Here is a 23,274-nt window from a genome sequence, read left to right on the forward strand (position 1 = left end):
CAAGGAGATGCAGAACCCCCTCCCCCACATACCAGACATTATACGAGACAGCATAAACGTAAAATGCATTAGGATCAGCACCCCATCTGAATGTGTATGTGAATTTTGTTATTGGGTTTGCAATTAGTTTATTTTAGGCTAAATGTAATATATTGTTATCTCCGAAATTTGGTGTAAGCTAGATTTCTTTCGTCACTTAATTTTAAAAAGTTGCAACTTTTGGCGGGCAAACAGAAGAAAGGACATCTAAATCATATACATTAGGAATATATTTTTTGCAATTGAATATGAATCTATTTATTTTTTATTGATGGTTATGTGTTGGATGTGGTACATTTTTTGCTTTATTTATTTATTTATTTATTTAATGTGATTGTTAGTTATTTCGGATGTAAATGTGATTGTTATTGATGGTAAATGTGGTACATTTTTATTGATGGTTATTTCGGATCTAGTTATTTATTTATTTATTTAATGTTGATGGTTTGGTGCTCTAATCTAGTCTCTGGCATATTTCAACAATGATGACAGCATTACAAAAGTCAGAAAGCAATAAGAGTTACAAACACGACTGGCAAAGGCAGTCGAAAAGCTTGGTAAAGTGCATAAGGAAGCAGATATTCGTTCATATATGGATAAGCTGTTACAGAAAAATGGGGCAGACATGTACGTAACTACACTGGATCTATGAGATCTGGTGCATCAGTATTATTTTTTAAATGTTGTACAAAAAAAATATTCTTTTTCAATGATTTTTTTCCTGACTAAATCTGCTGTTGTAGGACTGAAAAGGAAGCTAAGCGAGAAGGCAAAATGCGAATTAGAAGACATGGAGAGAAACAATAGATATGTTGAAAAAGAGAAGAAAAGAATGGAACGTGAACTTCAAAAGGAAAAATTACAAAATGTAAGTGTTTTTTTTGTTGTTGTTGTGGTTCTGTTAAATGTCATTTAGTCATGGCTGTAGGCCTGTAGCTTCTGTTGTAGTCGATCTTTACTGGGATAAGGTATTGTAAATCATATAATTGCTCCTGTACGGTTACTAAACTGAAAAACAAATTAATAAGGAATAATTTGACATAGATATTAATTTCATGTGCCCAACAAGATTTTCATTTGTTTGCAAAGAGCATGCGAGGTTCTATTTCATGGAATGAGTTGAATATGATATATAAATCTAACTGTATAAGTTTATCCCATTCCTAATAACTGTAAATCATGTAATCCATTGTTTGGTTGTAACTCCATCTTTGCAGCAATTCGAGGAGCCTCACCAAGGAGATGCAGTACCCCCTCTCCCACATACCAGGCACTATACGAGACAACATAAGCGTAAAATGCACTAGGATCAACACCCCATCTGAATGTGTATGTGAATTTTGTTATTAATTTATTACGTGGAAATAATTTTCCTAAAATCCTAGATTTAAATTTCTATTCACAAGTTACCTTTGCTAGTGTTATGTTAATGCAAATTCTTTATGTTATCTTCTAGGTACTAGTAATGACACCCCAGATATTTTTGGATGTCTTAAGAAAGGCATTCTTGAGTCCATAAGCAGTATGCTTAATGATAATTGATGAATGTCATCGTGCTATTGGTAACCATCCATATACAAAATTAATGAAGGTGAATCTCTATTACTTTCCATTTTTGTTGAAATCATTTTGTCTAGCTATCATGAATTACAGTTTAAAAAGGATGATTTTGTACATTGAAGCATATCTGCAGTACTATTTTGCCACTTTCATAATTCTTTCTTTTGGAATTTTATTACATAGTGCAGCAACCTATGATCAAATACAGGGACAATTCTATGAGCTATGTGAACTAGATGCTGAAATTGGCCATAAGGAGCTTGATTGGAAAATGACATTAAGTGGCGTGGGGAAATGTCGGCAGGTGACTTCATGTTATTTTCATAAACTTACTTGAGATATTTGCTCATCTATTGAAGAGAGTGATTTTGCATGCAATAACAGCAATACTTTTTGGTCAGGTTGGCATATCTTATTCGTGGGATTGATGATGTTGTTCAAACGCTTGTTGCTCGGGGGTAAGGAAGTGACTGGACTTATGTATTCCTAATCCTAACCATATTTTTTCATTCTTTGTTTCATTTTCTTTAAGGAAAAATGAGGACATTCTATGTTTCCATTTCTCATTGACTCCTTTTTGTAGCTAAAATCCTCTGGTACATGGCAGTTAGGTTTGGTATGCAAAAATGTGTATTTAAATTTTTTGAGATTTTAAGGATCATCATATAGCTGAAACAACAATCTTTTACTCCTCTGCTACACTGACAAAATTGAGAGAGAGAGAGAGAGAGAGAGAGAGAGAGAGAGAGAGTTTATGAGAAGCACTTGTTTGATCTAGCCATCTGCTGGCAGTTAGGATGAGATTTAGTTTAATGAAGTACTTATTTAAATTTCTGCTATGATATTTTTTATTATTTTATATGCTATAGTTCACTTGTCTTATAATTTGTTCTTTGTGAAGATATAAAGTTGGGCACCTTGAAGAACACGCATTTATTATTATTATTTTTTTCATCTCTTTTAATCGTATGTAATGCAGCAGTTGACTTTATAGCATGCTCCTGCACCTTTTCCTCTTAAAGTTGGCACTACTTGAATTAGTAATGGTTTTATGAGTTTATCTTGTTGCTGCTATCTACTTGAAAATTTGTTCCAATATATTAACACTATGTTTTGTTAAATTTTCTCTTTAGGAAAATTGTGGCCTGGATAATGGTTCAATTGTTTATGGCTTTGCTTTTGTTGATTGTGCTGCTTTAAGAATTTGGGTTGGTTCCATCAATGATGATGTGTCCTCTGCTGCTCTGGGGGCTTTACTAATGCAAGTATGGTTAACGTACTGTTTCCTTTGTTTAATCTTTTTTCAGTCTATAAAATTTGAATATTAAAATTTAGTGCTTTTATTTGGATTTGATTTTAGGTGTCACCCAAAGAAATTATATATGAGAGTAGAATCATAGGATTTCTCTTCAAGCATTTCTTTAGCATTGAAGTCTCTTTGCACTTTACTTTTAATAATGGTAGATGTGTCTGAGCATTTTTTAAATGCTACATTTTTCCTTTTAACTTCTACTGTAAAAACCTTGTGTGGATGAATAATTTTAAAATGGACTTACTTTCTCTCTGGTTTACTTTGTGCTGCAAAAATATAATTGTGCAAAGTAAATGTATGTGTCATGTAATCATTTGTTCATAGTTGATGATGGCTAACTTGCTTCTTGCCTTTGCAATATCTACAGCCTCTTTTGCTGGTATTAATGCGAGGACACCTCCCAAAAAGCCTTCTATTGGCCAGAAGAAACCACTCGAAGCACATGGTTCATCACCACCTCTGCCAAGGTGTATAACTTTTTCTGTTGTACTACAACTTGAGGATGATTATCAATGGTTTCAATGTGATTTTGTTCATTTTCCGCACTAACATTGTGTCAAACTCTTTCTCTATGTAAAATTTATTTGATATCCTACAGTAAAAAGCAAAAAGTATCTGGGGCCTTTAAAGATCAAAGCATTGAACAACTAAATGATGTCACTGCTGTCAGTGGAGTTAATCTTAGGGTATGTTATTCTTCCATTTTTAGTTCTGCCTATTGCAAAGTATAAGCTAATTAAGTTAAACAATTCACGCTTAAAGTAGACAAGCTTAAAACTCTCCTGTCATTCTGCTTTTAAATAGGAAGAGGAAGAACAGCTACTTTCTGGGCCCAACGAGGACAGTCGAGCTTCACAAGCATCTCGAAGAGTTGTGCAATAAGAAGAAAGGCTGATTTTGCAGAAAACTCCTCTCCAAAAAAAGCTGGCTGAGATCAGTTAATACATTAGTTGATACCTCTTTATGAAAGCGTTCTAATTGTACTTCTATTCACTTTGTGCTTAACTGCATGTCAACAAAAATAATAGAGCCTTGATATATGGTGCATGCTTGCATTTGTCTGTCTGGTAGTGGCCAAAAGTGGTTTGAAGTGTATAACCAACGATGTGGAGTGATGCTTGTCACTGGTGAGATGCTAGATATTTGGTCCTTTTTCTTTATTAAAGCTTACAAGTTACATGTTTTCTTATGCAATGCAACTAAACCTTCAGTGCGTGGAAGAAAGAATGCGCGGACTAATAAGTAATCTAATCAGATTGTCAAAACAGGTCAGGTTTTTTCCTCTTTTTTCATTCTCACTTGAATTATCGGTGATTAAATGGTTCTGAATTTTTGTGGATCATTGTAGCGGGTTGATATTGAGAAACCAAGACACCGAACTGTTGTCACCTCAGATGTTCAACAACAAATCATGACAATGAGTAGGAAAGCGAGAGAGGAATGGAAAAAAAAACAGGCTGAAACAGAGAAGCTGCGGAGACTGAATGATGTGAGTGCCCCTGCACTTTATGAGACAACGAACTGAATTCTTAAAGTATCCCTTCTTTAAATGAGCATATTGCAATATACTTCTTTTGAATGTTGTAAAATACACACAAATGTTTACTTTGGGTCTGATTAAAGTTCTATATGTTAGATATTGTATGATATATCTCTCCAAATGCAGCCTGAGGGTAATAATGGAGTTGATGGTGACAAGGAGAAAGATGATGGTCGTGGTAAATCACTTAAGGTATACAGGATAATTCATTTATATCTTCACAACTCAACCAAATATCAAAATTCTTGACTTTGCTATCTGCTTCGGTACAGGCAAACAAAGAGGATGATGACAAAATGAGGACAAGGTCGGCAAACGTTGCAGCCCGTGCTGCTGTTGGAGGAGATGACATGCTTTCAAAATGGCAACTAATGGCTGAGCAAGCCCAGCAGAAACGTGAAGGAGGGGTGGATACATCTGGTTCTCAACCAAGTAAAGATGTGAGTCGCAAGCCTTTATCAACATCTGGAAGAAAGGACAACCAAGAAACAGTGAAAAGGGGCAATGCAGCTCCTGTTGCTGCTTCTGGTAAGCGTGCTTTAATTTGATTTTAATTTTGGAAGGTAGCAATGCAGCTCCCGTTGCTGCATTTCCCTGATGTTGGCGGTCTCATTCATCTGACTTTTCTCCTTTTGGAAAACTAATATGCTTATTTGCTTTGAGAATGATGCTTGGTTTGGTTGAAGAAATCAAAACCACACATACATGGTCATAAGTTGACTTGTCTGTACTACCTTGCTTCCAACTCATAAACTATTGCCTAGCCTTGTGTTTGAATTTTCCAGTTCCTTTATTCTCAACATTAATTAGTTTTATTGAAATGAAATTCTGTATAGTTTATAGGTCACTTTTATCTTCTTTTTTTTTTTGTCTTATCTGTTATTTTTGGTAGGAGGAGGAAAAACTTCAGGAAGAAATTCGCCGGCTTAATGCTGAGTTGACAGAGTGGGATGCCTACATTGAGTCTCGCAGAACTGAAATTGCTACGTTAGAATCCCATATCTCCCAGTCACGTGAAGGGTTCAGTCATCATAAAACTGAGAGAGACAAGCTGCAAAATGAGCAAAAGTATGATCTATGTGCTTTTGTTTTTGGTCAAGGTTATTGAAATACTCCAAGATGCTTAAAGTGTGGTTAACTGTGTAGGTACTTATGGAGCACAGAAAGTGCACTTTCTTCTGATATCAATAATCTGAGAATAGAAGTTGAGAAGGCAGAAAAGAGCCTTGATCATGCAACTCCTGTAGTGAGTAATCTCATTTTAATTTGTTTTACTTTCTCAATTTGAATGAACATGGTTGTCAAACTCTTCACATTATTTCCTAATATATATATAGGCTCTAACCTCTATTCCATGGTGAATGAGAAATACTACATTTTTTAAACTAATAAACCAAATAGTATTTTCACAATGAATAGATTTTTTTTTTTTTTTTTTTTTTTTTGTGGAATCAATTTAATTTCCAACCTGGAGATTGAAATAAATATGGTCCATAAGATAAGGGCTGGGTTTCTAAAGTGAAAGGAAAAGTTATATAGAATTGCCATTAGATCAATGATGCTTTATTTTTTATTTTTAATAGGTAATAAGACAAAAATTGAAAGAAATGAACATTGTGTAGTGGAAATGAAAAATGATACAAAGTGTTTGGTTGGTAAGAAGTAAGACATTCCTAATACAAGTGTAGTGGAAATGAAAATGGTAAATTATACTTATAAAAAAAGGTAAATTATAGGTGTGAAAATAATAGATGAACTCATCTGTTTAAAGTGGAGTGGCTATATTGAGAAAGGGATGAGATAGAGTAGTTTAAGATGTTTTGGTTATGTGTTGCAGAGAATGCTTAATGCTCTTGTGAGAAAGGCTGATCTAATTCAAGTCAAAGTAGCGAAGAAAGGTGGAGAAGGGCCTAAAACTATATGAATAGCTGTATTGAACAATGTATTGAACAAGGATGCAATATATATTTGGATAGAATAGAATGGAGAAATAGGATATATATGGCCAACTCTACATAGTTGAAAAAGGATCCATAAATTTTACTCTAATTTAATTGGAATTAAGGTTCACTTGCAGATGTACGGACTCAGATTGATCAGCTTAGAGCCAGTATGACAATGAAGTGGGCTGAAATGGGCACGGACCTTATTGATCACTTAACACCAGAGGAAAAAGAGCTTTTATCACGATTGAACCCTGAAATTGCAGATCTTAAAGAGAAGCTTATTGCTTGCAAGACAGACCGTATTGAGGTTTGAGAAATGCATTTTGAATTTCTTTTTCTTTTTCCCCACTGCTGGGCAGCTTTATTGTCATTGAAATATATCATTAATTTTGAATTTAAGTACTTATGTATATGATTTTCAATTATTAGACTGAAACAAGAAAAGCGAAGCTTGAGACAAATCTGACGACTAACCTCAAGAGGCAAAAGCAAGAGTTGGAGGCCATAATATTGTCTGCAGAGACTTAAACTTTGCCTGGTGAAGCTGAATTGAAGAGGCAGGAATTGAGTGATGCTAAATTATTGGTTGTCGATGTCACAGAGCAGCTTAAAAGTGAGGGCTTCGAATTTCATTCAACACATTTGTATTTTGCAGTTAAATGTATGGTTCCATGTTTTGATTGCAATTGTCTCCTTAGACAATTTCTGACCGTATGGATGACCTTACAAAGCAACTGAGGATGCAAAAAGATGAAAAGAATAAGTTAAAGGTGCTTATGCTGGTTGTTGTTGGTTAAGGGGTCAAGGTTATAATTTCTCTCTTTCTGTTGCTGAGATCACCACTTGTTGATGCAGAGTTTGGAGGATGAGTATGAGAGGACACTTCAGGATGAAGCCAAACAATTAGAACAGCTATTAAGTAAAAGAAATATGCTTCTTGCTAAACAAGAAGAGTACTCAAAGAAAATCAGGGAATTGGGTCCATTGTCATCAGATGCTTTTGAAATGTATTACCTCTTTTTTTTTTTTTTTTTTTTCCTTCCCTGGCTGGATCTTTTCAATTTTGTCTCAGATTCGAAGTTTGCTTTGTGTCTAATGTTTTCTGAATGATATTCATATCTAGAGTTTTTCGATTTTTTCTTCCTAAACTAGAAAATTACTTGACAAAAATCAGGGAATTGGTCTATTGTCATCAGATGCTTTTGAAATGTATACTTGTGTATTTGGTCTTTTTCATTTTTTCATTTTTCTAGCTGGATGTTATTACTTTCCTTAAGTTTGAAGTTTCCCGTCTTTAATGTTTTCTGATAGATGTTATCAATGTCTGGGACTATATTTTTTTCATACTTTAGGTCTCAAATTTTATCACAGTATATTTCTTAACTGAATTTGTATTTTCTTAATTCTCAGTAACTCTTTATATTGAAAATGATAATGACAGGTATAAACGCAGGAGCATCAAAGAATTGCACAAGATGCTACAGAGGTGCAACGAACAACTTCAACAGTCCAGCCATGTAAACAAGAAAGCACTAGACCAGTGCGTAAATTTTACAGAGCAACGAGAAAAACTCCAGAAAAGGCAAGCTGAGCTGGATGCAGGTGATGAGGTATTATTCTGGAATTTCTATACACAAATCTTTAAATATCACAAATCTTTATGATATGGATTTCTTTGTTGTTTATGTTCCCTTGCAAATGGTTTTAGCAGTTTGAGATATTAATTGGCTATAGCATTATGTTTTGCAGGCAATCTTATTGGCTAGCAGAAACAGAAGTATACAATACTACGCAACAAAATTTTACTTCCTTAGATATTCATGTTGGGCAATCTTTTTGCTTCTTTTTTTTTTTTTGATTTTATGATATGGATTTCTTTGTTCTTTTTTTTTTTTCTTTCTTTTTTTTAATTGTAAACAAAAAAATTGATCTCCATGTAAAAAAATCACACATTCGAATCTAGTTACTTTGTAGTAAAAATAATATCTCTCATAGTTACTGTTAGTAAAATAATATCCCCTTTGGTCTATTGATCTTTCATTACGAAGAATATTCCTGATAAATTGGTTTTCTATTATTATATATGTTTATTAACATTTTTTTTTTTTTTTTTTTAGGGGTGGATTTGTAAGTTGCTTATTTTTTTTTCTTGTTGCTTGTATACATGGCTCAGAATTGTGAGAAATGCCCAACTGAACCTGTGTGCATGTCCTGATTGTGAATATATGAAGCTCCCATCTTTTTGGACTCTGTGGGCATCTTGGCCATTTATGTTTCATGAATGAATTAAGAGGTTAATTGCATAAATCTGTTCAGTTTTACAATTGTTGGCATTGTTGCTTGCTAATCAAGTCATGTTTGATGTAATTTGAAAAAGAGTAAGTTGCATGAAATGCACCTATTACTATTTAAGCATGGTTGGTTATGTAGGAAAAGCTCTTGTTTATGTCTTTCGTTAATTTCTATAATTTTGCCCCAAAAAAAAAAAATAAAAGTTCTTTGTATCTACCATCGGTTTATGAGCGTAGCCAAGTTGGTTTTTGTTTTCTTGCAGGGAAGTAGCCTTAGAAAGAATCGTGTTTTATTTCTAAAGTTATGTTGCTAGAACAAGTCCTCTAACAACATATTGGCTTTATGTATTTGGGAGTATTCAAATCAGCTGCTACATATACATATATAGATCTGCCTGTTGATGGTTCATTCTATCATAGTTGCAATTTGCATTGCTCATTCCTCTTGTCTTCTTTGGTGTAGGTTCAATAGTTCAAGCCTTTTGAATCTGGTTCTTAATATAAGATCAAAGGGTATCAGGTGTTGCTATAATAAACACCCGGTACTACTCTCATCAAATGGCATTGGCAAGGGTTGCTAGGAGTGGCTTGAGAAGGTCAGGAGGCTCCTTTGGCGGTAACAGAACTGAGGATGTATTCTGTGAGGGTGTATCACCTTGCCAATGTTCCATGCCTTCCCTTGAAAATGTCAGGGAATACAGCAATCTGTCATACTTTTCCAGCACTAAAAATGTAAATCACATGAGATTTTGGAGCAGGGGGATAAGGGTAATGCCACATTATCATTCTCCTGCTGCTGAGATGGTAGCAGAAGTGTCTGATTCAGAGTATGATGAGCCAAGGTATCCAGGACTAGAAGCAACCAAGCCTGGTGAAAAGCCAAGGGTTGTTGTCCTTGGAACTGGGTGGGCTGCTTGTCGATTCCTTAAGGGACTGGACACCAAGATTTATGATGCTGTTTGCGTATCACCTAGGAATCACATGGTCTTTACTCCTTTACTTGCTTCAACTTGTGTTGGAACCCTGGAATTCCGGTCTGTTGCTGAACCTGTTAGTAGGATACAGTCTGCATTAGCAACAAGTCCTAATTCTTACTTCTATCTAGCTTCTTGCATTGACATTGACACTAACAAACATGAGGTAAGTGAATGTTCCTACCACCTGTATACATTTTATAGTATCTTTGCATTGTTTTCTTCTTTTTCTCCTTAAGGGACATGTAATAATAAATAGTATTCCCAAAATATTTATTAACCTAAAGATGTGCATACTCATGCAAACGGTTTTCCATTATGGTAAAATTTACAGGCGGAGTAGTTTAGCTTGTCCACAATTTTCACATGTAATAGTCCACTCAATTGATGTGCTTCTAACTGACTTAGAAGCAACAATTTCAACTTTGATAATGACAGCACCCCAAAACATATTGATATTTTGCAACAAAACCACAATGGGTCATGCGTGTCATTTCTGTTCAAATTACTGCTTGTTCTGTATCAAAACTACATTATTTCAAACTGTAATCTGAGAGCCATATTATCATTTCTACTCTTCAACCTTAGCAACTACAGGATAAAACAGTGGAGATGGAGTACCAGCATCATCATTGATTCTTGCAATGGAAAATACATGTCTCCTCTAGCTCATTCTGACTTCACTGTAACAGTTAATTTAATGCTGTGCTTTTATGTAATCAGGTGTACTGTGAGACCGTTAGCAATGGTGGATTACCTAGTGAACCTTACCAATTTAAAGTTGCCTATGACAAGCTTGTCATTGCTGCCGGGGCTGAGCCCTTGACTTTTGGAATCAAGGGGGTGTATGAAAATGCATTTTTCCTTCGTGAGGTGAACCATGCCCAAGAAATAAGGAAGAAGCTTCTCTTGAACTTGATGCTCTCTGAAAATCCAGGTAAGTGTTATTTATTTATTAAAAGATTTGAAACTCTTGAAGGCTCTTTTTGATTCTCCAAAATAATTGGCCAAGAAAAATGCCCAACTTGATTTATTTATCAGGCCTCTTAAACTTTCTCCTTTAAATACACTTGTTAATTATGAGAAGCAGAGTAGAGGTGTTTTGATAAGAGAAGCTAAACCAATAGGTTGAGTTTGTTCTCCCAATTGGTTTTCCCTTTTTCTTAAATATATTTTCTTTCTTCCTTTCCAAGCATCATGCTTTATTTGAAATGTGAAATGAGCCTATACTCTCCTTGATCCTTCTTATCAATTTACTATTTAGACCTTTTTGTGGATAAACTTCATCAAAATGCTACTTGAAGGGACAGGGGTGTTTAATTTTTTTTTTTTTTTTTTAAATTTCTTAACCAATAGTTTTCCTTTTTTAAGTTTTAAGTTTTAATGTATAGTTTATTATTGCAGGCATATCAGAAGAAGAGAAGAAACGGTTGTTACATTGTGTTGTTATTGGAGGTGGCCCTACAGGGGTGGAGTTCAGTGGAGAATTGAGTGATTTTATTATGAGAGATGTTCGTGAGCGGTATACTCATGTCAAGGATTATATCCAAGTCACACTCATAGAGGTTCTAAATTTCTAATATGCAACTTCTTTCCATGTTTATTTATCAATTGTGTAGAGATGAAATATGACTATTTATTAATTTTGATTTCTTCCTTGAATAGGCAAATGAGATTTTGTCATCCTTTGATGTCGGTCTACGTCAGTATGCAACAAAACACCTAACCAAGGTAAATCAATTTTGTTAGAGGGTGTTTCTTTATGGTACTCAGAACTATCTCTGACATTTAAAACTTATGCATCAGAGTGGCGTTCACCTTATGCGAGGTGTTGTCAAAGAGGTGCATCCCAAGAAGATAGTTCTCAATGATGGGACTGATGTTCCATATGGCCTTTTGGTCTGGTCTACTGGCGTTGGTCCTTCCAATTTTGTGAAATCGCTGAATCTTCCTAAGTCTCCAGGTGGAAGGTATGTGCATTTAGGAATCCCTTGTTATCTATTTTGGATGGTGTTAATTAACTTATGGGGTATTGTAGGATTGGTGTTGATGAATGGTTGCGGGTTCCCTCTGTGGAAGATGTGTTTGCACTTGGAGATTGTGCTGGTTTTCTTGAACAGACAGGCAAGCCAGTTCTTCCAGCTCTAGCTCAGGTTAGATTTTCTGTTTTAACTTGTACAAACTCTTCATTTTTCAAGTTTATCCTCCCTTCGCTCTATGCAATATTGCATATTTCACTTCAACAACTTCCCCATTTAAAATATTTCCACCTGTAAAGACAAAATGTAGGAATTGCTTATTGCAAATTATTATTATTTTTTTATGGCAAGTGATTAGTGTAGTTTATGTGACAATGTAACATTCTATTGAGGTCAGATTTATGAAGGAACGCAAACAGTGAAAAGATAGATGTTATACACTGGATTTGAGAAACTTGCTTTTCTTGTCTCCAAATATCATCCTAGGCACCGATCATGGGGGCAGTGGGACTCCAAATGAAACACTTGCTTGTTCAACTTGGTAGTTTTGAAACAAAACATTAAACTAGTGGTATTGCCACAAAAATATAAAAACAAATGATGAGGTGCTTGTATATAGATTCCACAGAAGATATAGGAAGGAAATAGCTTGAAGTTGAATAAGAATGTTGTTCATTGGAAGAAGAATTATGACACTGTTACATAAAGAAGAATTTCAAGAAAGCATCAAAATTCTTCAATAATTGCGGGAGATTAACACGCAAAACAATGTTTGAAGTTGCATAAATTTATGTGTGAACAGGTTGCAGAAAGGGAAGGTAAATATTTGGCGGAGTTGTTTAACAAAAAAATTGGGAAGAAGAATGGGGGGAAGGCATTATCTGCAAAAGACATCTCTCTTGGAGAACCTTTTGTGTACAAGCATCTTGGAAGCATGGCATCAGTGGGCCGTTATAAGGCACTAGTGGATCTACGCCAATCTAAGGTAAAATAAATTAATAAATCAAAAATTAAATTTTTATCTAAATCTTATTTGGAATAACAGAGACATTATTATTACACTTCCAATTTGTCAGGATGCAAAAGGCTTATCCCATGCTGGATTTGTGAGCTGGCTGATTTGGCGTTCAGCCTATCTTACACGTGTTGTCAGTTGGAGAAACAGGTTTTATGTGGCAGTGAACTGGGCAACCACACTAGTCTTCGGCAGAGATAACTCCAGAATAGGTTGACACAAAATCAAGGCTTTGCTAGCAAGCTCTTGGTGATATATATATATATATATATTTTTTTTTTAAGGCATTGAGACAATTTGTGGAATTTTGTTAAAGCATCCAATTTTAAATTTGACTTTGGTAACAAATTTCCACTGAACTTCTTGGTTATGTGTTTGGAAAACTAGAAAGGGTGAAAGAGGCAAAACTCAAATATATGAATCCTATTCTTTTAGAATTAACCTCCTTCATAGTTCTCTAGTTAATATCAACCCACTACTACTGGATTGAATTTCGCTAAGTTGGCAATAATTTGAAATAGATACCAAAATGGTAATAGTTAATGACTCAATATTTGTTTAAATGTTAATAATGTGATCCAGTTCATCTCACTTATTTCAAAATTGATGAATAAATTTAAGAACTTCACGAAATTAGCCTAAAAACTTTTAAGATCTCTCTCTCTCTCTCTCTCTCTCTCTCTCTCTCTCCCCAGAATATAGATAAGAGGAAATCTAAACATCCACCAGCCCCTTCCCAGGGTAATTAATTTTGACCACCTCTTCAGGAGGGTTACCATGACAAAAGAGCATTAGAATTACATTTAAGTGCCCACTTAGCTAGAGTATCATCGTGTTTGTTTATAAAACACAATACATAATCTAACAAAAAGAATAGGAGAAGTCTGTAGCGTACAAACATTGAGCACAGAGATGCCCTGGATTATGTTATTTTCATGTTATATTCAGATTTGAAACCAACTTTGTGTCCAGTCCACACACAAAATGCTGCTTTTGGGCATATATTCTTCAAAAAAAAAAAAAAAACCAAACCAGAAAATGTTCCAAATCTTGACCAATTTGAAAGAGAGGAAAAATACTAATGCATGCTATTAGTGCGATGGTCACTCCACAGGTATAAATGTTAATGGGGTGTAAGAAGACAAGAGTCAGAGTTCAAGTTTTCGAAAGGGAGCTTCACATACGTATATAAGTTAGAGTAGAGAGCTATTCAGTACATGTGTTTAAACCACAGTTTTAAATTTTTTTGAAAATACTCGAAAAAATGTGTGAAAAGGCCTATATATTTAAAATTATGTACCAAGCAGCCCCGAATTCCTATCTCGTAAAGCACTTCATGGTAAATCCAATTAAACTCAATTCCAGACCATCAACACCTCCTATATATAACAATTAAACTAAATTTAATTTCATATTAAAGAAGCTTGGCAAAGAAATTCAAATGAAATCCTTGGTCCGTAATTAAGGTTTGATCAAAACATATAAAAAAGAGTTGAAAACAACAAAAATTGTACATCCTGTTTCTATAGACTATTTAAAGTCTCTCAACATTAATGGAAGATTCAGAGAAACAAGTAAACAAGAGCTGATCGAGGTCAAGAAAGGTGAGCACCGGCCCTGAGCCTAGGAGTAGGAGAGAAGATGGAAGAGAAAGAGTGAAGCAACTCCAACACTATTGCCACCTTCACTTGGCCCCGCCTTGGCATAGGATTGGGACGCCCAGCAACAGCAGAATCAGTACTACACATCATGTTTATCATTTCTACTCTTCTTCTTGCACCTGCCATCTCCTTTTTATCTTCCAAGCTCTTGCACTTGCTCTTGAAGAAAAAGTCTGGACTGCTTATTTGTTGGTTAGACTTCAATTAGGAGAGTTTTCTTCTAGAGAAAACATTAGGTCAGGCTGATGTTTGTTGTGGCCTTTCCTTTTCATGCGTGGTTTTTGTGTCTTTTACATTGGCAACTCTTCCCTTGCTTTGTCAGCTTTTTTTTTTTTTAGCTATAGGAATTCCTCTTGTCGCTTTCACACCTATTAATATTTTGAATTCAAATTCATTCAAAGCCTTTGATCTTGATCCTGAACAATTTTTTTGGGCAAAAATTCAAAATTAACCTTCTAATTTTTAACTTTTGTCATTTCAATACTTTAACTTTTAGTTTTATCATTTCAATTATATTAGTTTCAATTTTTGTCAATATAGTATCCCGTTGGACATCAATTAAGTGGTGCCGTCTGTTGAGGGTCATTTCTGTAAAGCCAGCCCAACCCAGCGAAGCAGGCAATAAGAGTGGCAAGCATGAAATAAGACTGTTAGGCCCAAGCGGCAGAAAAGGTAGGACACAGGCCCATAACATGAATAAATGGGTCTTGAGGAAGTAAGTGGGCCCAATGGGCCCGGAAAGTAAGAAATGACACCCATGGGCAACGTATGTTATGAAAAAGCAAGAATGGGCCGCAGCAGGCCCAAGGCAATGTAAACAAAGAAAGTATGGGATAATGGCAAGCCTATGAACCCCAAGGATGAGAATGAGGAAATTGGGCCGAGGAAGCCCAATTGAGTTAGTAAATGCCCATGGGATACAAAGTTAGTAAATGGACCAAGGAAGTCCAAAAGAAGTAAATGGGCCGGACAAGCCCAAGTGAAAAGAGAGGGACGCTAGAGCCCACGAGCAAGAACACCAGTGGCCATATTAAGCCACTTGGGGAAAGAAAGGAACGGCAGGCCTGAAAAGAGGTCTAGCAGGAACAAATTGCCACGGCAGGAAAGGCCAAACAACACAGTGGGAAAAGAATTGGGTTGAAAAAGAACACAAGGCCCAGTACTCAGCAAAGCCCAGGCCTTATGGGGACAGGAAATCAGAGCAGCAAATCGCAGGAAGCCAGAAACGGACAGCAGGCGATGCAAGCAATGTCTCCAGCCCACGGCAGATGCATGAACAGCAGTCAGCCTTCAGACATAAACCATGCGCAAGGCCCAAACACCACCAGCCTGTACCCAGCCAATACAGGGCATGGTAGGGTCATGGGTCAGAGGTAAGAGGGCATGGTTTGGAGGTGGGGAGAGGGGAAGACCTGTTTTGAGGTCTCTGCTCAGACTCTTTTGGGGAATACGTCCTGCTGGGATGGCATATCACCCAAAAGAGGCAAGGCTGAGTGGGGACCAATAGGTGCATGCCATGAGGGATAGGAGAGAGAAACATCACCGCAGCAGGACAAGGTGCCGCGGCGGACTAACAGACAAAACGTTGTCTGTGTCTGTAACAGAGGGGCTCGCAGACAGCAGTAAGGGTCTGCGAGTGTGCCCAGACCAAACGAAAAACGGTTAGAGGGTAGAATAGTAAAGAATCGATCTCGGCAGGCTCTATAAAAGGGCGCCTCTGCCATGTGCAAAAACAACAGGAGGCACGAGAGCAATACAACGCAACTTAAAAAGAGAATACTCTGTAACTTGCTTAGAAAAACAGATGAGGATAATACTAAAAAACGACCAAGGTGGAAATTACTAAGAAAGGACCGGAAAAGAAAGAGAGAAAGAGAGAAAAAACGAAGCGAGTGAGAGTGGCATGCACCGATAGGCCCCTTCCCTTCTCTCCCTCTCGAATCACTGCTCTCTTCTACAGTTATTTTGAGAAGTGCCCATTCAGGTCCGCCTCCCTCAAACCTATTAACTTCCACGGCAGGAATCCCGTTTTCCTTTCCTCGGAGGTTAATCACGTTGAGAAGGGGCATTCTTTCTCTTTGGCCTCACTCCTGCGGGCCAAACCGAATTTATTTACATAAACTGTGGATTAAATCTCCGTTACCATTTGCCTTTATTATTTATTTGTCAAAATATTGCTAAATGTTACTGTAGTTTGGCCATTTCTTATTAGAAGAACTATCTGGTCATTCCAGAACACAGGAGTTTGCTTTATCAATTATATCTGCCTGCCGCAAGCTCTTCGCTGGAACAACCCTGTCTGCAGTAAGTACCCTCCTGGCAGACGAGGCATAGTTCGCGCACAAACCGGCTAAGTTGAGTTCTAGTTGGCCCGGTCTCGACTCCTGCAACCCAGAACACTTGGGCCTACATTCACAAAGGACCAGCTCGGCCTAACATAGCAAAAAAGGCCCCCACATTAAATTGGCGACTCCGCTAGGGAGTTGAGAAATAGTTCAGGGATAATAGCCCTCGCAAATAGATGCCTCCAAAGTCCAGAACTACGCGCAACATGAGTGCTGTACCCTCACAAGTAGAGTTCAGGCCTACAACGCCCCAGCCTAATCAGGCAGAAGATGCTAACGAGATGGAGGCTGGACCCCAACCTCCTCCGAGGATCCCTGCCGACAATCCCAACACCTTCATTGAAGTATTGCAGGCCCTACAGTACTCACAATAGCAAATGATGGAAGAAATTCGTCAACTAAAGACGGATAGGACAAAAGAAAAAGGAAGTCAGCATGATCCAGAACACGGGGTAGAAGAGACGCTAGTAGGTGGTGTCCCACAGAATCCGGATCAACGTTTTATTACTATGGCAGAAGTAGTAACTCTCCTAGAGCAAGAGAGAGCCAGAGGGCCAAAAGAGAGATTCTACGCACGTAGACCCCCATACCCTCTAAGGGTGCTTAGCAAACCATACCCCGAGAGGTATGAACCGCGAGTATTCGCACAATATGATGGCAGAAAGGGAAGTGCTGTTGAGCACGTAAGCAAGTTCATTGATACGCTTGGCCCTTATGCCACAGACGAGGACTTATGTCTTCGAGAGTTTTCTAAGTCATTGTGTGATCGGGCTTATACCTGGTACATTGGCTTGAAGCCAGGATCGATCCCAACATGGGATGATATGGTGGATGTATTTTGTACCAAGTACTTTCACTGAGAAGAAACGGTGACGCTTGCAACGTTGCAAGTGACTAAACAAAGAAATGGTGAAGACTTGATGGAGTACATTAAGAGATTTAGGGACATAGCACTCGACTGCTATGACCACTGTGAGGAAAGGACGCTGGTAGAGATGTGCATGACGAATATGATCAGGGAATACAGGGCAGTCCTTGAAAACCTCGAAATCTCTCAGTTCGCGCAGCTGTTACAAAAGGCAAGAAAAACTGCCTAGTCCGTAAAGCCAACCACGGACAAAAGAAGTGCCCCGCAAGCCATGGCGGTGTCCACCAGTGAACGGAGAAGGAAAACTGAAGGGAGAGAATACGATACTCCCCCGCCAATACCATGCACCGCGAAGGAGCTAGACGTACTGCTGGACAAGTGGATAGCGGATGGCGTTTTCAAACCTAACCAGGTTGCTAGGGAGCCCACCGAGGAAGAAAGGAGGGACCCACGTTTTTGTCGATTACACAACTATGTCCAACATGCCACCGCAGAGTGTTGGGCACTTCGCAGACTAGTGCACCGCAGGATAAAGGAAGGAACTCTAGAATTGTCCCAACAGGAAGTCCAAAGAAACCCACTCCCGAACCACAAAGGGAAGGGTGTAGCAGCAGTAGTAATTTGTGCTGACCCAGGAGAAGACGAAGAAGAAAACATGGCTTTGCCTGCGGCGGCCATTACCACTCTACAACAGAGTTCCAAGTTTAGAAATTTGTTTGATCAGCTGGGACTCTCAACAAAGGAAAGAAAGGTAGCCACAGAGGCCCTAGTGAGCATCGCCTCTGGTGCAGGAGTAGAATGCCTGTTGGCAGAAATATCAGATGAAAGGGCTCTCTTGCAAGAGTCAACCGAGATCACCTTCAGTGATGAAGATATGGAAGTGGGGTATCCAGACCACAGGAGACCTTTGTACTTGGCGGCATCCATAAATCAAATCCCCATAAAGAGAGCTTTAGTAGATACAGGTGCTTCAGTGAATCTCATTCCATTAAGTACTCTGCAGGCAGCAGGAATTTCAGAAAGGAAGATCCAAGGGTATCCAATGGAAGTGACAGGATTCGGCGGGAGAGGAGAGTACACCGCAGGCCATATCCAGTTATGGTTAAAAGTGGGACCCATAGCTTCTCTAGCTCGGTTCCACGTGGTAAAAACGGAAGTATCATACCACGTGCTCTTGGGACGACCATGGTTACATAAACACAGATTAGTTCCATCCACTTACCACCAATGTGTGAAAGGACGGATGAATGGCAGGATGGTGCGCATAGCAGCGAATCACCCACCATTTGAGTAGGCAGAAGCTCACCTAGTAGAGACCATGTGCTACGATCAATGGGCGCCATCCGGGGAAAATTCAGTGTCAAGGCCACGAGGTACCTTCGTGCCTAAATGGAGAGACATCCAGGACGTTCCCGAGCCCGACCTAAGGGAGTTGCTGGCTAGAAAAAGGAAGAGGAAGGAAGCGCCAACCGCGGACTCAGAGGATACACCTCACTGCGTCAGGATCCGAGGTCCTGACGGCAGGATTGTGTATAAGTTATGAAGGGGCGCGGGGCCCACGAGGCAAAAGGGCCCCACCTTTGAACGGTAGCACGAGGACTCGGGGTGTTGCATGGCTCAAGAGAAGCCAGAAGAAGAAAGCATTGAAAAAGAGAATGAGAAAGTTGCGACAGAAAAAGAAACACAGGTTGCGGCAGAAGAAGAAATGGAGGAGGTTGACTTGGGATCTGTTTCACAGGGACCAAGACCTATCTTAATTAGTGCAAGCCTGACAGAGAGGGAAAAAACAGAGCTGATGTTGCTCTTGAAAGAATTCAGGGACGTCTTCGCATGGGAATACAGTGAAGTGCCAGGGTTAGACCCTGGGCTAGTTGCACACACGTTGAATGTAGACCCAGAGGCCAGGCCAATAGCCCAGGCTGCTAGGACATTCCACATGGAAATAGAAGGGCAAATAATTGAAGAAATACAGAAATTGCTTGCCGCAGGATTCATCAAACCTATCCAACACCCCCGATGGTTGTCCAACATCGTGCCTGTGAAGAAGAAGAACGGCCAGATAAGGTGTTGTGTAGATTTCAAAAATCTCAACAAGGCCTGTCCAAAGGATGAGTTTCCTTTGCCAAACATGGACTTGCTAATAGATTTTGCGGCAGGCAGTGCCATGTTTTTGTTTATGGATGGTTTCAGCGGGTATAACCAAATTAGGATGGCTCCAAGAGATGCAGAGAAAACCGCTTTCAGAACACCCATGGGCAACTTTTATTACACTGTAATGCCCTTCAGGTTGAAAAATGCGGGTGCCACTTATCAGAGAGCAATGACGGCCATATTTCATGACATGATGCATCTTGAGCTCGAAGATTACGTAGATGACATAGTAGTAAAGTCAAGGAAAAGAGAAGAACACTTCCAAGTATTGAGAAGGGTATTCGAGAGGTGCAGAGCCTTCAAACTAAGAATGAACCCTCTCAAATGTGCATTCGGAGTGTCCTCTGGGAAGTTCTTAGGCTTCTTAGTTCATAGCAGGGGGATAGATGTGGATCCAGCCAAAGCCACGGCCATTGCGACCATGAAATCTCCAAGAACAGTAAAGGAGTTAAAGAGCACCTTGGGGAAAGTCTCGTACATCCGAAGATTTATCCCCGGGTTGGCATCAATCACCTCTGCTTTCACCAAGTTGCTCAGAAAAGGGCAGGATTTCGAGTGGGGCGAATTGCAGCAGACAGCCTTCAAAAGACTACAGCGGATCATAATGAACCTCCCTACGGTGCAGGCCCCAATTCACAAGAAGCCACTGTTACTCTACTTGGCTAACAATTCGTATGCCATTGGTGCGTTGATTGCCCAAGAGGACGGAGATGGCACTGAGCAGCCAGTATACTATATCAGCCGCGCCTTGAAAGATGCAGAAACTCGTTACCCGAGGGCAGAGGGGGCATGCTTAGCCATAGTATATGCTTCACAGAGGTTGCACCATTATTTCTTGGCCTACGAAGTATGGCTGATGACCAAGTCCCATGCCATCAAAGCTTTGCTGCAGCAGCCGATCCTCTCTGGCAGGGTATCCCAATGGTTGCTACAATTGTCGCAATATGATTTAAGAATAGGGACGCCCAGGGCAGTAAAAAGCCAGGCCATAGCGGACTTATTGGCGCAATTTCCAGGCGAGGAAGACTTCCCACTAGACGATGAGGTTCCGGGGGAGGTAGCCATGGCAGAGGAAGTCGGAGAGCAATGGGTGATGAAATTCGATGGGTCTTCTACCGCCCAATCTGGAGGGGTGAGGGTAGTTTTGTACCACGAAGAAGAAAAGACAGTGGCACTGTCGTTCAAACTAGAATTCCCCTGTTCAAACAACACCGCAGAATACGAGGCCTACCTAACCGGGCTGGCCACGGCTCTCGAAATGGGAGTCAAACACTTGAGGGTATTAGGCGATTCAAATTTGGTGGTCTGCCAGGCCAACGGGAGCTTCTCTGTGAAAGAACCTAGCCTAGCCCCGTACAGAGCAATGGCCCAGAAAATGGAGGAAAAATTCTCAACTTTTGAAATAGAGCATGCTCCTAGGAATGAAAATCGATTTGCGGACGCGTTAGCCACGCTAGGCTCTCAGATAATGTTCGAAGGAGATGGTACCAGGTTAGAGGTCAGCAAAAGGAGAGAATTTATAATTGATACGTTGAGGGAAAAATTCCAAGAGGAACGGTGTGACGAAGACTGGCGGATTCCCATAAAGAAAGCCTTGATGAATAAGGATGATGCCGCAAGATTGAAAGTACTAAAAGACTACGCGCTAGTAAAAGGGGAATTGTACTGCAAGATGCCAGGTGGGGTCATTGCCAGATGTGTGAGACCAGAGGAGGGCCAGAGAAAGTTGAAAGAAGTACACGACAAGACTTGCGGATCCTGCGGAGAGGTCAGCCTTTACCGCAGACTCCAAAGGGCAGGCTTTTATTGGCCAAACATGGGCAAAGATGCGAATCAAGCCCAAACTCAGTGTGGGGCTTGCCAACTTGCGGCAGACAGAGAAGAAAGTTATGTTGTGTTCACCTGCGGAGATTGGAGAAGCCCATTTATCCAGTACTTGACAGAAGGCATCCTGCCACAGAAGCACAGTGAGAAATATAAACTCAAGAGGTTGGCAACACGCTACTTCATGCACAATATGGTCCTCTTTAAGAAAGGGTATGATGGGGACCCCTTAAGGTGCCTGGGTCCTGAAGAAGCAGAAAAAATGGTGAAAGAAGTGCACTCGGGAGAACGCGGGGAACACCAGGGGAAGAAAAGGCTTTACAGGTGCCTGCTGCAAATGGGCTACTACTGGCCTGCCATGAAGAAGGATACGGCAGAATTTTTAAAGAAGTGCCACAGTTGCCAAGTGTAAGCCAACTTAATTCACACCCATCCGCAGAATTTGCACAGCATGGTAACCCCATGGCCCTTCCACACTTGAGGGCTTGATTTAGTAGGACCGGTTAACCCACCGTCACAAGGATATATATGGATATTGGTGGCTACGGAGTATTTTACTAAATGGGCAGAGGCAGTACCGCTTCGCAAAGCCACCGGAGGAGCGGTGGCAAACGTTATTAAAGAAAACATAATCGTGAGGTTCGGGGTACCCCACAGAATCATCAGTGACAATGGCACACCTTTTGTCAACAGTGAAGTAAGGAAGATGTTAGAATTCTACCAAGTTAAGCATCACCGGTCAACACCTTACTATCCTCAAGGGAATAGGCAAGCGGAGGCAACAAAAAAAACTCTTATAAAAATTATAAGTAAGATGAGTCAGGAGTATACGGGAGGATGGGCGATGCACTTGCCAGACGCCCTTTGGGCTTACAGAAATTCGCCTAAGTCAACCACAGGTTTTTCACCTTTTTCCTTGGTCTATGGGACCGAAGTGGTAAGCCCAGCGGAGATAATGACCCCATCCCTAAGGGTCATGAAGATGCAAGAGAAAGGAAGAGAAGAAGAAGTCTTTGCGGCAGAAAGGTGTGAAGACCTAGAGGGACTTGACGAAAAAAGAGAACAGGCCCAGGAACGCAGCCGTAGATATAGGCAAAAGATGGCTGAAGCTTACGGCAGGATGACTAGGGAAAGAGTGTTCGCGGAAGGACAGCTTGTTCTAAAAGTGGCAGACTATGTTAAAAGAGGCTTGGCAGGACCGTCCAAATTTGCACCAAAGTGGGAAGGACCCCTTGTGATAAGGGAAGCACACCCAAGCGGGTACTACCGTCTGACTCAGATGGATGGCAAAGACTTAATGGATCCCATCAACGGGAAGTAGTTGAAGCAATATCATGCCTGAGGAGAAAACTTATATGATTGTCTCTTTTTCCTTCTTTTGTTTTGTTTAGAAGAAAGACAAAACCTTTATGTTCTTTTTTTTTTTCCTTTACCATTTTTCCAAGTGACTGTGTCATAACATGAAATTGCAACTTGCTTTAGGCAAGATGTAGTGAAAAACACCAAGTATTATTATCATATGTCATAGCAAAACGTAAAGTATAGCATCACAAAGTTAAGTTACAAACCCAAGTCATGGCAAACCAGCCAAATAGGTACTACAACAACACATAACATACTAAATAGAGTCATAAGGAAAAGGGAACGACAACACAAGGAAAAAACTACATCAACGGAAACCGGAAATAAGAGACTGATCTCCAAAATGATCAGACCCACCAATACTAGAAAGAAGACGCTCACGATGGTCCTCCAAGTCTGCCACCTCC

The 23,274-nt window shown here is 39.5% G+C and overlaps 3 protein-coding genes and 2 pseudogenes across 3 annotated transcripts; all 5 read left to right on the forward strand.

Moving 5' to 3' along the window:
* Window positions 1–631: 631 nt before the first annotated feature.
* LOC136062486 (transcription initiation factor TFIID subunit 4b-like) lies at window positions 632–4,999 on the forward strand (annotated as a pseudogene).
* A 21-nt stretch (window positions 5,000–5,020) lies between these two features.
* On the forward strand, window positions 5,021–8,856 carry LOC136062487 (structural maintenance of chromosomes protein 3-like; annotated as a pseudogene).
* Window positions 8,857–9,151: 295 nt separating this feature from the next.
* LOC136062493 (internal alternative NAD(P)H-ubiquinone oxidoreductase A1, mitochondrial-like) lies at window positions 9,152–13,097 on the forward strand. The gene is made up of 8 exons (XM_065761582.1): window positions 9,152–9,828; window positions 10,386–10,599; window positions 11,067–11,227; window positions 11,328–11,393; window positions 11,469–11,632; window positions 11,701–11,815; window positions 12,444–12,626; window positions 12,718–13,097. The coding sequence occupies exons 1-8, from the start codon at window positions 9,247–9,249 to the stop codon at window positions 12,871–12,873; spliced, it is 1,641 nt and encodes a 546-aa protein (XP_065617654.1). The 5' UTR covers window positions 9,152–9,246; the 3' UTR covers window positions 12,874–13,097.
* A 4,704-nt stretch (window positions 13,098–17,801) lies between these two features.
* LOC112035897 (uncharacterized) lies at window positions 17,802–18,824 on the forward strand. The gene has a single exon (XM_024068729.2). It carries the CDS (start codon window positions 17,802–17,804, stop codon window positions 18,822–18,824), a length of 1,023 nt encoding a protein of 340 aa, XP_023924497.2.
* Window positions 18,825–19,142: 318 nt separating this feature from the next.
* On the forward strand, window positions 19,143–21,917 carry LOC112025620 (uncharacterized). The gene has a single exon (XM_024058282.2). It carries the CDS (start codon window positions 19,143–19,145, stop codon window positions 21,915–21,917), a length of 2,775 nt encoding a protein of 924 aa, XP_023914050.2.
* The last annotated feature ends 1,357 nt before the right edge of the window (window positions 21,918–23,274 follow it).

This window comes from Quercus suber, unplaced genomic scaffold, assembly GCF_002906115.3.
Source record: "Quercus suber isolate HL8 unplaced genomic scaffold, Cork oak 2.0 scaffold_420, whole genome shotgun sequence".
NCBI lineage: Eukaryota > Viridiplantae > Streptophyta > Magnoliopsida > Fagales > Fagaceae > Quercus > Quercus suber.